General features: G+C 42.1%; 3 protein-coding genes across 3 annotated transcripts in view; all 3 read right to left on the reverse strand.

Annotated features, from left to right (window-relative positions):
* Positions 1–983, reverse strand: part of LOC308078961 (GPI transamidase component PIG-T-like) — a gene marked incomplete at both ends in the record, with an annotated part of 1,950 nt that extends 967 nt beyond the window's left edge. The window contains one exon of the mRNA XM_080420300.1: positions 1–983. This exon is cut by the window's left edge and continues 967 nt beyond it. Within this exon, the coding sequence (XP_080276426.1) occupies positions 1–983 (983 nt within the window).
* cetn3 (centrin 3) overlaps positions 1–13,981 on the reverse strand; it is a 180,732-nt gene that overhangs the window by 28,915 nt on the left and 137,836 nt on the right. The gene's annotated exons all lie outside the window — the stretch shown is intronic.
* Positions 3,040–11,948, reverse strand: marchf5l (membrane-associated ring finger (C3HC4) 5, like). The gene is made up of 7 exons (XM_080419851.1): positions 11,868–11,948; positions 10,811–10,891; positions 8,545–8,744; positions 7,392–7,522; positions 6,806–6,980; positions 6,413–6,573; positions 3,040–4,771 (listed from the first exon to the last, which is right to left on the reverse strand). The coding sequence occupies exons 2-7, from the start codon at positions 10,840–10,842 to the stop codon at positions 4,607–4,609; spliced, it is 864 nt and encodes a 287-aa protein (XP_080275977.1). The 5' UTR covers positions 10,843–10,891; positions 11,868–11,948; the 3' UTR covers positions 3,040–4,606.

The raw sequence follows: 13,981 nt of genomic DNA on the forward strand, positions 1-13,981 counted from the left end.
GACCATTCTCGCTCGCCCTGTCCTGAGGTGTGCAGATCAAACACCACGTCCAGTGTCTGCCGGAGCTCCCAGGATGCCGTTTTGCACGGCCAGTCCTGACACACAGGTCTGATGTGCACGGCCTGGGAGTAGAAGCTACTGTGGAAGAGCTTCTCTGCCTTCATCAGGACAGCCAGACCAGCGTTGGAGCCACATGGCAAGAGTTTCTTCCAAGGGGTCAGATTTTCAGAGCAGACAGTCTCACGTGGCAGGGTGGCGTAGCGAAGGAAGCTGTGGTCTGTGACGTTGCCCACACCCAGTGGTTTGAAGGAGGCACTAGGCTGAATGGTGTTCGTTGAGTCAATTAAGTTGAGAGAGGCACAGAAGATCCCTGAGAGAGCATTGGTCAGATCCTTCCATGCACCGTCCACATCAGTGACAGTGTCCTGGAACCAGACCCAGAGTTCAGCCCCAGGAGGTGAGGGCAGGAAGGGATGCCCCCACTGCATAGTCCTCCAGTAGCCATGGGTGAAGGAGATGTGGAGCTCTCTAACTGAGAACTTGGAGATCACCTGGCCCAGCGACTTGGGGAACAGACGGTAGTGGGAGACTTTGTTTCCTCCAGTGAAGTCTGTGTCCCATAGGGTGCGGAACTGGAAGCTGGCGTAAATATCCCCCGAATGAAGCGGTCTGATAACCAATTCTTCCTGAAATTCATCTTTAGTCGGCGGTACGGATGGCATGTGAGCAACTTTAGGTTCAGAAGTGGCCTTGTTGTCACTTGGGGCATCGTCAGGAGTCAGTTCCTCATCCTCGCTTGCTATCCATTCAGTAGTCTGCTGCCTTGTTTCGGTGGCTACTGCAAGCTGTCTTTGTAGATTATTCTCCACAAAGATGCCAGTCTCACTAACAGGGTTCGTTTTTTGAATATCTGCGACAATAAGCAAAGATAAATGACAAAGAAAGAACAGTAGAGCCAGGAAACCGCACCTGTACACGGCCATTTGTACTAATATCAGCGACTGACTTGTTTGTATTGGTTTCGACGTTCACTGGAGCTGACTTTTTAAATTGAGCAATTTTCTCAGATGTGAAAGTGTTCACCTTTACATGAAGTCTTCTGTCCAAAACCTCCTTTATGAATGAGACACTCACACAGGTCACTACGATCCCAGTACTGTGTAATGCATGTCTGTACTCCATTATTTGGGTGTAAAGCACACAAACACACAGACGTGCATCTGCGAGGCTGTTTGTCTGCAGATGACATAATATGACATAATACGGCTGACATAATATGCCCAAGTACGGAAATGCCTGACATCATAGTACTGATGATATCATAGACTGCATCCAGGTACTCTGAGAGTGGGTACTACCATACACTTACTGTATCCATTTTGTTTCTATGTTCCAACTATAGCATTTATGGCGATTTCCTTTCTGGGCCCCCAAGCCACCACAATCACAGTCTGCTTGGAGAATGTCACTGAAGTGGTCCCTCATCCCGTCAACACAGGAGTATGATAATGTGGGGAAGTAGGCTACAATTACTATTTACAATGTAGGCATTTAGCAGACGCTCTTATCCAGACTGACTTACAAACGCAAGATCGGAATAAGCAGAGAAAGCATGAACTCTATAAAACAAAAAAGTTAAATAATCACATAAGTAGAGTGCAGAGAGAACAATGTAGTGCCTCAAAGACACTATAGGTGCTGTAGGATACCAGGTAAACAATGAACCTCAACCTTGCATCTTTTTAAACAACATGCTATCTAAATAACATTCTTAACATTTGTGGTAAGGCTAAAACTAATCTAAGTGACAAAAACATGAGAACAAGTGACCAAGATATATCTGCAGAGTAAATAACATCTGTCGAACAAAAGAGACAAGAAGGGATACGGGGAGAGAAGTGTGTTGATGTGGGGAAGGCGGGAAGCATTAAGCGATCAACTTTTTTTCTTCTGGTGAAGTGGTCCTTCGCCACATTGACACAGGAGTGACAGGAACTGTGATTAGCCATAGATGGTAGCTAAGGTAATCAACCAAATGGAGGGGGATTGATGTCCTGTGAGTGTGTTGGAGGTGTACACTGAACCATAGTTATACGGTAGGACAGAAAAGGATATCATTGTTTACGGCCCATCTCACAAAAACAACACTGTTACGCGTGTTGTTTGCACCTCCCCACACCCCCAAATAACCTAATTTGTCCAAAGAATGTGTCATACAACTTAGTATATTAGGGATACAGTAGGCCTCAACGTGACATACATTGTATTGCCACAGGTAACACACCTAGCTCAGCATTACACCAAAGCCCTCTACTTCTCCCTGACCAAAAAAGAAGACCAGAGCTATTAGGCCTAAATAAAACAGTTTGACAATCAGCTGATACATTTACGCATCAGTGACGCTGTTATTCAACCATCTGCCATTCCATGTTAGGTCAGAGTCTTCATCAGGTTTGGAAATTGAGAATCTTTTCTCCTCCTGATACCTTTTACTGTACATATGTCTATGCAAATATGTGTGCTTTTGAACATTGAGTAATTTGAAAATCCCACCATCTAACTAATGATCTGACCATGTAGGCCTACTGTAAATGTATTAGATGTACAGGTGCTATGGAAACAATTTCCCCAATTTGACCGGCTGGGGCTTCTGAGTTATTGAACTACAGTATAACAAATTAGATTAAAACATCAACCATTAAAATGATTGTTGCTTTAAAATCCCTAAAGGGATTCAAATGACTTATTTTCTATCAATTACACACCCCATGAAGACTTGAATTCAGGGAGATTTTTTGTTGTGTGAAATACTCCTTTAATAACCATTTAGCTTTTAAAGAATGATCTGTCAATGACACAGTAGAGTAGAACCATAGAATCAGTCACATGCCCAATCACACACAAACACAATAACCTGCACAAATTCCTTAAGATTTACTAACAAATTGAATGTGCTGGCTTTAATTTCAGTTTAAAGATAGCAGGTATATCACATCATCGACTGCTCTCATTAAGAATAACAGGAGTTTGCACATAACATCAGTTTGACAGCTTTATTCCATTCAATCATTCATTCATTGACATGAATTCAAATCAAATCTATGCATTCTGTAATAAACACATGATCAGATGTACATGATCAGATGGATGTTGTGTCATGAACCTCTTGCTAAATGTTTTAGAGGCATGTTTTACAAACAAACAAAAACAGAATTAGGAGCACATCTACATGAACAGTGCAAATAAAAATAACTAAGCATGCCCCAAATGTCACTGCAATTAAACACTGAAATGTTCAGAAGTTGACATGCTTTTGACTGAGGATTTGTGTCATTATAATAAGTAATGCAGTTCAAAAAGTTCAAAATTAGAATTTTCTATATACTGTATAACAAAAATAACAAAAAAATTATTTATTATAGCTGCTACAACACTGAGGAACCAAAACCAAACAATTTTACTCTTGTATATACAGTATATATGTCACAGGGAGATTGGAGAACCAGGGAGATTGAAGACAGAGCGCTCGTTTTTAGGCACGGGGCTTCGGGGCGAGGCGGGGCTTTGATGCGACGCGGACCTAGTGTCTTTTGTTGTTCCCCCCCACGTAGCAACCAGGAAGCTACGCTAGGGGAACGCTGAACACACGTTCACATGCACACGTGATAATAGTTATTGTCCATGACGGCCGGTCAGCGCGGGCACTCGCGCCTGGAGGCGCGAGGGCGCGCCTCCTCGGCCTCAAGCTCTGCTAGTCGAATCAGCGCCATCCGAGTTGTGAACCGATAGGGACGGAATAGTTCTTTTCATGGATCACTGTATGTGTGTGTGTGTGTGTGTCAGGGAGAAACTAAAACAAAAGCCAGAACACAATAAAAGTATCTTAACAGTCCTGCTTTCAATAAACCAAATTTAAAGCATGAGCGCGTGTGTGTGTGTGGTCGCGGCCATATATGTGTGTGCACTTTAGTTGGGAAGCCTGGCTCGTGGCTCCCTCTAGTGTTGTTTCTAAATTGAAAGCATGAGCGCGTGCGTGTGTGTGTGAGTGTGTGTGTGTGGTCGCGGCCATATATGTGTGTGCACTTTAGTTGGGAAGCCTGGCTCGTGGCTCCCTCTAGTGTTGTTTCTAAATTGAAAGCATGAGCGCGTGTGTGTGTGTGGTCGCGGCCATATATGTGTGTGCACTTTAGTTGGGAAGCCTGGCTCGTGGCTCCCTCTAGTGTTGTTTCTACAGAATTGCGGTGAAAACGAGTGCTCCTTCTCCAATTTCCCTGGTTCTCCAATTTCCCTGTAACATATATATTTATATACGTATATATCTTGAATCTTTTCATCTTGAATCTAAACAGGAAAGAGTGGCCTTCCTGTTCAATCTTCAAAACTATTGAATTCTCTATTTTCAAAATGCTATTATTTAGCTAGATTCAATACAATTCCATGTTTTCCTTTGCACACATTCATGCCCCACACTTCGTTTCTTGCTTGATTGATCACTTAAAACCACTTGAGCCCCATTTCAAAAATAGTAATATGTTTATTATTTTATTTCCGAAAATATTTTAAAATAGATATTTTTTTAATTTATGAATAAAATAAAAATAAAGTATTATTCATTTCCACTGTCCTCTGTGTCCTCTTCTTGGCCCTCGCTCTGCCTGTGGCCGTCTTTCTCGGGGTAATCTAGTATGACACGGTTAGACTGAATGAAGTACTGCTGCTGTTTGAAATAAACCTTCAGAACTCCCTTCATCACCACAAAGGCGATGCCACCCTGGAGGAGACAAAGCAGGGAAGAGAGGAGAGCGCCCAATTACACAGCTGAATGAAACACAGGGCCAGTGTACACAACGGTGAAGCATAATTAATATTAAACACAGGTTATCTATTTTTAGTATCCTAGTAGTCTTACTTAAAATGGACTATATAGCTAAGTAGCTTCAGGGGTTGACACTAACGGTTGCCCGACTGCCCATGGCAAGTGGAGTTTGCTTTCAGTTTGCCCGACGGGCAAGTGCGTTTGAATGGAGAACCAACCGTCTTCATTAAATATTATTGGTTATTCATGAAATAACAAATTAATGCTACCGTTCAGCAGTTCAGCACTGTCGCCATTCAGTAGTTATCGATTGGAACTAACATTAATTTTATTTACTTTTCGGGCAAGTGGGCATGACCTTTGGGCAAGTAGAACTTGACCTGTACTTGCCCGACGGGCAAGTGCCTCTGAGACCTTAGTGTCAACCCCTGAGCTTACACCTATACTTACAATAAAGGCTCTATATTCTGAGAGTAATCATTGCTATATAGAGTGTTTGTTCAGTAACAGGGGTCTCCCCGTTTCTCCAGCACTAGTAAATAGAAAATAAATTTTAAGGTCAAGATACCAATTTTATCCAATCAGGAGAGAGAATTCATACAGGATACAGGATAAACAAGTGAAATAATTTAAAGTGATGAAACAAAAAAACAAAAGAAATTGAGCCGACAACACTGGAACTGGGACACTATAAAACTGAAACTTTGTGGGGTTCTCTCTCCTGATTGGATAAAATTGGTATCCCGACCTGAAAATTATTTTCTGTATACTAAAGTGCTGGAGAGACAGAGCCTGTTACTGAACAAACACTCGAGCTTTAACTTATTTTTAGTTTTATCGCTTATCACTTACTTAAAGTCTTTTATAAAAGATTTATAATTTGCATGGAAATAATTCATCCAATACAAGTAGGGTTTCAGTGAGGTTGGAATGATTCAGCTGATCTTCCCAGCCGACACAGCTAGCATACGGGCACAACAGTGGCTCTCAAACCTTTTCATGTCAAGGACCCCCAAATTAGCGGACCCCCATCTGAAATATTTCATGCCAGGGACCTCCATACAAGATTTGTATTGTTAAAATGTGTATTGAACAGTTTTTCAAAATTGGACAATAGTCGATGTAGGGTTAAAGTGGTTAAACAGATTTTTATACTATATTAACTTATTTAGCTTGGACCTCTCAAGGACCCCTGGGGGTTCCCGGATCCTACTTTGACAACCACTGCAATACAACTACATTTCGACACAACATACAGTCCAGTCCACCTACTAGGATAGTGCGCTGTAGGTTACAGGTACTCTAACACAGTGGTTCTCAAGCTGTGGTGAGCATGTAGATCGCCTATTTTCACAATATCTTTCTGTGGATACAGAGTCCAACAAAATGTGATGCCTCAACTCCTACAACTCAAAGTGCTTGTCAGGGTGGGGGGTCCCCAGTTCAAATATGATCATTTTTGTAGGTCGGTTGTGGTCACTCTAAATAACATACTAACATACGATACAGTACAGTGTACACCCACCAAGATAGTGCGTTGTAGGTTAGTGGTTAGTCTAACATACTAACATACAGTACAGTGTACAGTACACCCACCAGGATAGTGCGCTGTAGGTTGGAGGTCACTCGTCGAAACAGCAGCCGTCCCACCAGGCTAGCGATGGAGGGGAAGATGAGAGCGCCGCACAGAGTGCGGGACACAGACAGGTGATCTCCTGCATTTGCGCCCTCCGCAGGCTGGCGGGGTAAGTGGCGTCCTGTCGGGAATAAAAGTTAAATTAATTACTTTTAGTGAGTCCCAAGGATAGGATCCACAAGTAGTGTACTTGTATCAAGTAGTAACACAATTGATCGATTAATCAAGCTCTGAAAATGCACAGAACCCACCAATCTGGCCACTTAACATGGCAGCCGAAAAAACTGCTGTGTGTCAGATGGGTGGGCCGCGAACACTTTTGAGATCGAGTGTTTTTTTTTCTCAGTACCAACCTGGAGCCAGTTGCTGTCTTTTTAAACAGTGTTTGTGCCACAGCCTCAGGACCAGGTCCTCCCACCGGATCATTCTGCCTAGCACCAGCAGCACTGGGATGGTGGGCAGACCCATCAACAAGAACAGAGGGTCCGCTCGCTCCATCACATACAGACCTTTCTTATGGCCCACCACCTGGCGATGACAATAGAAACCACTTCAACTCTCTAGTCTTAGTGAAAACGGACCCGAGTTTCAACTGTACTTGGACAGCTTTTTTTTCCATCTAACCAAATCTCAGTCCCGGGCTCCCACTGCGTTAATGTCAAAGTGTCCTTGCATGGTTTCCTCCGCCATCGGTGTGTGAATGCATGTGTGTGTGTGAATGTATGGGTGAATGTAGTGCACATTGTAAAGCTTTGGATAAAGGTGCTATACAAAATTCTCCATTTACCATTTAGATATTCCATGGTTAATATCGTCGCTGTCGGGCAGAAAACCCATAATCTCATATCAACATTTTATGATTTTTTGGTAAATGAATGCCCTGCTTCATCATACAGTGTTGCAGTGACCTTGTAGATCAGCTATTTTCATTGCTATCACCTGCATGACAGTCACAGCTCCGTATGTGACCGCAGACCAGTATATGGTTCCAACCACCACCCCTACAGCAGCAAATGGACTGACCCGTGACAGAGCCCTGTCTGCCTGCTGAAGGAAATACACCAACGGGCCTGAACAACACAATAACACAGAACTGTTATTAAACACGGATACTGTACATACAGAACACAAGACCACAGAAGAACAGTTATTAAACACTGATACATACAGAACACAATAACACATAACAGTTATTAAACACTTGATACATACAGAACACAATAACACAGAGCAGTTATTAAAACACTTGATACATACACAGTACACATGTCAAATCTCACTGTATATGAGGGGTGCATGATATGGAAAGAAAATATGTGACATGCAATTAACTTGTTTGGTGATATGGTGATTTGACACGTAAAATACAAGTGTATTATTTACATTTTTTAATGGTATGGGAAACATGAATAGACCCCAACTTGCATTTTTTTCCTAGGGAATGGTATAGGTTTAGTGTTTCTTACTCTTGTCCCCACCACCAGGTGCCCATAACATGTTTTACAAAACCTGCATTTGAGAAAGGTAATCTCTTAAGTATTACCACATGCTGTAACTAACATACCACCTGTTTTGTGTACCAAAACTTCTGCCTTCAAAATGTTTCCACCATATCACTAATATTCTTAGTTTTTTCATTCATCTTTAATCATATTGCTCTGTTACTGTCAAGCAAGGTGCTTGTATTTGCATATACAGTAGATAGTGGCTTGTATGACAATGTTGTTTGTTGCCTGACAATATGTGCCATTATGAGCTATCCATGTAGGTTTTCCCCCCTTTTTACCAAAGCAAGTTGTCAAAATGTACCACTGACTGGTGCTGAAAATACAAGCTCACAGCATGTACTGTAGATCAGCTATTGTGCGTGACACTGACAAATATGGTACAAGTTCATATCACAATATCATGATTTTACTTAACACATCCTACATCCTTTTTACCAGGAAGAATTCAGATTCAATCTGGGAACCCATTCGTTAAAAAAATAAAAATATGTTTTTTTCTTTTCTTTTCTTTCCTTTTTCTGTTAAGATTAGTTGAGATTAAATATATCTTTTCCAAGGGAGACCTGGGTCTACAGTACACTCACCCATCTTGGGAAAGACGATGCGGTACTCTGTGCCACACTGTGGGCAGCAGATAGCTCCTGCACCTCCTTTCTGCTTCTCATCCAGCCAGCGCTGTAGACAGTTCTGGTGGATCCATTTGGTACAGCCTTTACACCTGCAGGGACTGACCCATTCTGCACAGTGGTCTTCTCTCTCCGTGGCAAAACAAACCCAGCAGTGCCTGAGAAACAAAACCATGGCAAACTGTAAACACCCCATGATGTCGCATGATGGCAAGTCTAAGGTTGGGTTTTGGGATCCTTCTGGATTTTAACCATTCCGGTTCCTTAACCCCATTAAGACCTGGAACGCATCTGTGTCACTTTAGCTTTCTTTGGCTATTCAAAAATAGCAGATATACAAGCTCATAGCGCGGCACCGAGTGCCGCGCTATGAGCTTGTAGATCTGCTATTTAACTTCAAACTTTTTTTTTTAGATTATTTTCAAAAAAAAATGTTCTAAAGGATTTAGAAAACATTTTTAAGAGTCGCCTCAGGTCTTACACCTTTCAATCCGGATGCCACCTCTGTGTCTCATTAGTTGTTGCTATAATATAGTAACATCATTTTTTATTTTTTTATTTTTAGTAAGAATTTGAACGTTTTCAGAAAGCTATGGTTAGGTTCTAGAAGGCGTTTTTAGAATCGGCCTCAGGTCTAAATGGGTTAACTGTCCGATTCCTTAACGGTTCCCTTTAACGATTCCTATACATTTAAAAAGAATCATAAATACAATATTATTGTAGTGGTTCTCAAAGTGAGGTCCCTAGGGACCCTCTGGGTTACTTGAGGGGGTTCCAAATGGACCCTAAAGGTCCTTGCACACTGGTGCGTCTTTTCGTTGCGTTTTTTTTTTTTCATTGTTTTTTCAATTTTTTTCATTGTTGTAAAAAAAACGCAACGAAAAGACGCACCAGTGTGCAAGGACCTTTACAGGTCTGTAACTCTGAGAGTGGGTACACATGGACCCTTACAGGTCTGTAACTCTGAGAGTGGGTACACATGGACCCTTACAGGTCTGTAACTCTGAGAGTGGGTACACATGGACCCTTACAGGTCTGTAACTCTGAGAGTACATGGAAACAAATGGACCCTTACGGGTCTGTAACTCTGAGAGTTCACGCCACCATGATCCATTTGGTTCCATTTGTACACCCTCAGAGTTACAGACCCGTATAAGAGCCCCTGGTAGGCCCCAGCCCACACGTTGAGAACCACTACTACTACCACACTTATGCTGCGTTCACATCGGCAGCTAAGATACAGTTTACCTATTGGACACATGACGTGACCAGAAGATATGAGACAAGGACCAGAACAGAATGGATAGGAATAAAACATGCATCTCGTATCATTGTGCACAGACGTCATGCAGTCTCTGATAAAGTAGTTGATGGTCATCGTATCACGGGTATCAATTCAGTCAGGAACACTCACGTCAAAGTAGATTTAACCATGTATTGCAACAAATGGAATACAGTTAAGCTTGGCGTTAAAGGCTCCGCTCTTGGAGATATTCCCAGAATTCTGTCCAAGCAGCATGCTAAGCAAAATCAGGGAATGTTAAGCAAAACCCCCATAGGGATACAATATCAAACAATAAGCAATACATTGACATATTAGTTTGAATTAGCAGATAAAATATCACAAGTATTTGAGCCTATGCCAGACTCAGTGGCGTAACGGAGGGGTAAGCACCGCAAGCGATGCGGTGCGGGGGGGGCCACCAGCAGGGGGGGCCCCGCCTGCGCTGATACAAATATTTTTACAGCAAAAAAAAAAGAAAAAAGTTGATTTATATTGGTCAAATAGAACCGAATTAGACCCGAATTAGACCAAATTAGACCCGAATTAGACCCGAAATTTTTCGCGAGGTTGTGCACGCGTACATGGGCCTCACGTGAAACTCCCGCGGGGAGGCCCCGCGATTCTGCGTTACGCCACTGGCCAGACTCCGATCAAAAGGTGGAGGCTGGGGTGGAGGAAGCAGCTAAGCAGCAGTGAAGCAGGCAGCAAGACAAGCAGAGACCTAGTGAATGCAAAGCCGTATTTAAAGGAACCTCTTTGCTAAGGCGTGAGCTCATATTGGAGTATGAATGTGTGACGTAATGACCAGCAGAGCTGTGAATGGGGAATAGGAAGCTAGGCTGATGTTCACTCTGACTCTGACTGACAGCTGATTACAGCTGAGGCGTGTACTGGGTCAAGCAGATAAAGGTCATAAATCATGACAGAAGGTGCTCTTACTTCTCAGGTGAGTCATCTGCACAGGAGGCCATGATGAAGACAGGTCAGCTCTGCTGTAGGTGAAAGGCTGAAGACACCAAACTAAACACAAGCACAAACATTAAGACAGACCAACCAACAGGTGTTTATTAGGTCAAAGTGTTCATTTATCCATGCGTAATTCCAACACATGGTGCTGGTCAGTGGTGGAAAAAGTACTCAAATTTTTTATTTAAGTAAAGGTATCGATACTGCAATATAGAAATACTCCGAGAAATAGTCCGGAATTAAAAATGTACTTGAGTAATAGTACAAAAGTATTGGCATCAAAATGTACTTAAAGTACCATAAGCAGTCATTATGTAGAATGTTCTATTTCACAAGTGTTCAAAATGTATACAATATTTTAAAATAGCAGATCTACAAGCTCACAACGCACTGCAAAGCGAGTGCTTGTAGAGCTGCTATTTTCAAATAGCTGAAGTATAGGGATGAAGTGGTTAATGTATGTTTTGTAATAATAATACAAATCTACAAAGTAATTAGTAACTTAAGTTTTCAAATAATTGTAGTGGAGTAAAAAGTACAATATTTGCCTCTGAGATGTAGTGGAGTAGAAGTAAAAGTACTGAAAATTGAAAATAATCCAGTAAAGTAAAAATTCCTAAAGTAAATGTACATAGTTACTTTACACCACTGGTGCTAGTGTTGTTGTGGGCTGGTAGGCTATTTTCGCCACGCGACACCGTCGTACGACTTATATATATAAACAGGCTGAAGTTGTTGTGGTTTAACCAGGATTTTACAGATTAAACATAATACTATTTATGTCAAATAATGTCACAAATGAAACAACACTAACAGGGTATTTAGAAACTTAAATGAACCTTAGACAGCGAGTATCTATGACCTGTAGGTTTCTATCTAAATAAAAGTTCTTCCTTAAAAACACACAGGTTTTATAAACCATATGACCTCCTCCTATAGTTTATAATCTGTCTGTGATTCACTGAGAGGTTTAGTTCCAACACACTGACTGTACAAGTTAGGATTATTACACTCAATAAATAATAAGTACCTTTACAGTAAGTGATAAATCTGTGCTGTGTTCAGTATAGTTTCCATCAGTTATCTGGTAGCAGCGCCGCTTAGTGTCAACAATATGAAGTCAACCTCTCTACACACAATTAAACACTTCCACTAGGGGCCTTCAAAATAAAACCAGGCTAAAGATTCAAATGTAAAAAAAAATGGTTTTGGTTCGTAGCAACTAAGGTAACGATAGCAAATAAATAAATGAGAGAATGAATGAATAAATAAATAAACAAACAAATGAAAATGAAATAACAAAATAGTAAAATATAATATAATATAATATGATATGATATGATATGATATGATATGATATGATATAATATAATATAATATAATATAATATAATATAATATAATATAATATAATATAAAAGCTGTGTACAGCAAGGATGGGACATGGGTCAAGTGAGGAAGTCGTAGGGCAGTGGAAGGAACACTTTGAGGAACTCCTAAACCCAATAACATCAGACACACCCTCACTGACAGGAGCAGAGCCTGAGGATGATGGTGGGTCGGCGTCAATCTCCCGGAGGGAAGTCACTGAGGTAGTTAAGCAACTCCACAGTGGCAAAGCCCTGGGGGTTGATGAGATTCGTCCAGAAATGCTGAAAGCTCTGGGTGTTGAGGGGCTGTCTTGGTTGATACGTCTTTTCAACATTGCGTGGAAGTCTGGGACAGTGCCGAGGGGGTGGCAGACCGGGGTGGTGGTCCTACTTTTCAAAAAGGGGAACCAGAGGGTGTGTGCCAATTACAGAGGTATCACATTACACAGCCTCCCTGGGAAAGTTTACGCCAAGGTACTGGAAAGGAGGGTCAGGCCGATTATCGAACCTCAGATTCAAGAGGAGCAATGTGGATTCCGTCCTGGTCGTGGAGCAACTGACCAGCTCTTTACTCTGGCAGGGATCCTGTAGAGGGCCTGGGAGTATGCATATCCGGTCTACATGTGTTTTGTGGATTTTGAGAAGGCATGTGACCGGGTCTCCTGGGAGGTTCTGTGGGAGGTGCTGCGGGAATATGGGGTGAGGGGGACCTTGTTGAGGGCAATCCAATCTCTGTACGCCCAAAGTGAGAGCTGTGTCCGTGTGCTTCGTAGTAAGTCGGATTCTTTTCCCGTGGGGGTTGGCCTCCGCCAGTTTGTGATATTCATGGACAGGATATCGAGGTGAAGTCGTGGCGGAGAGGGTATACGGTTCGGTGAGCTAAGGGTTGCTTCACTGCTTTTTGCGGCTGATGTAGTCCTGATGGCACCATCGGTTCGAGACCTTCAGCTCTCATTGGATTGTTCGCAGTCGAGTGTGCCGCGGCTGGGATGAGGATCAGCATCTCCAAATCTGAGACAGATTGTGCTGTCCAGGTAGGGAATGAGACTTTGGCCCAGGTGAAGGAGTTTAAGTGTCTCGGGGTCTTGCTCACAAGTGAGGGGAGGACGGAGCAGGAGATCAGCCGGAGAATCGGAGCAGCAGGAGCGGTATTGCAGTGCTGTACCGCACTGTTGTGACGAAAAGAGAGCTGAACCAGAAGGCAAAGCTCTCGGTCTACCGATTCCAAGCAATCTTCGTTCCTACTCTCACCTATGGTCATGAAGTGTGGGTCATGACCGAAAGAATAAGGTTGCGGATACAAGCAGCCGATATGAGTTTTCTCAGACGGGTGGCTGGCATCTCGCTTAGAGATAGGGTGAGAAGTATAGTCACCCGAGAGAGACTCGGAGTAGAGCCGGTGGTTCCAAAGACCAAAGAACAGATGGGGGGATTACATCTCCACACTGGCCTGGGAACGCCTCGGGATCCCTCAGGAGGAAGTGACTAATGTTGCTCAGGAGGGGGAAGGCCGGAGCTCTCTGCTGGAACTGAAGATGGATGGAATATGATATGATATGATATGATATGATATGATATGATATGATATGATATGATATGATATAATATAATATAATATAATATAATATAATATAATATAATATAATATAATATAATATAATATAATATAATACAATACAATACAATACAATACAATACAATACAATACAATACAATACAATATAATCATATCATATCATATCATATCATATCATATCATATCATATCATATCATA

This window comes from Gymnoscopelus braueri, assembly GCF_963280865.1.
Source record: "Gymnoscopelus braueri genome assembly, chromosome: 22".
Taxonomy (NCBI): domain Eukaryota; kingdom Metazoa; phylum Chordata; class Actinopteri; order Myctophiformes; family Myctophidae; genus Gymnoscopelus; species Gymnoscopelus braueri.

What these genes read in the sequence shown, in the direction of transcription:
- marchf5l (XM_080419851.1), bottom strand. Translation starts at nt 10,842, where the DNA reads ATGGCCTCCTGTGCAGATGACTCACCTGAGAA. An exon ending in GCAGATGACTCACCTGAGAA is followed by an intron (nt 8,745 to 10,810) that starts GTAAGAGCACCT and finishes TTTGTTTCTCAG; the next exon opens with GCACTGCTGGGTTTGTTTTG. An exon ending in ACCTACAGCGCACTATCCTG is followed by an intron (nt 4,772 to 6,412) that starts GTGGGTGTACTG and finishes TGTCTCCTCCAG; the next exon opens with GGTGGCATCGCCTTTGTGGT.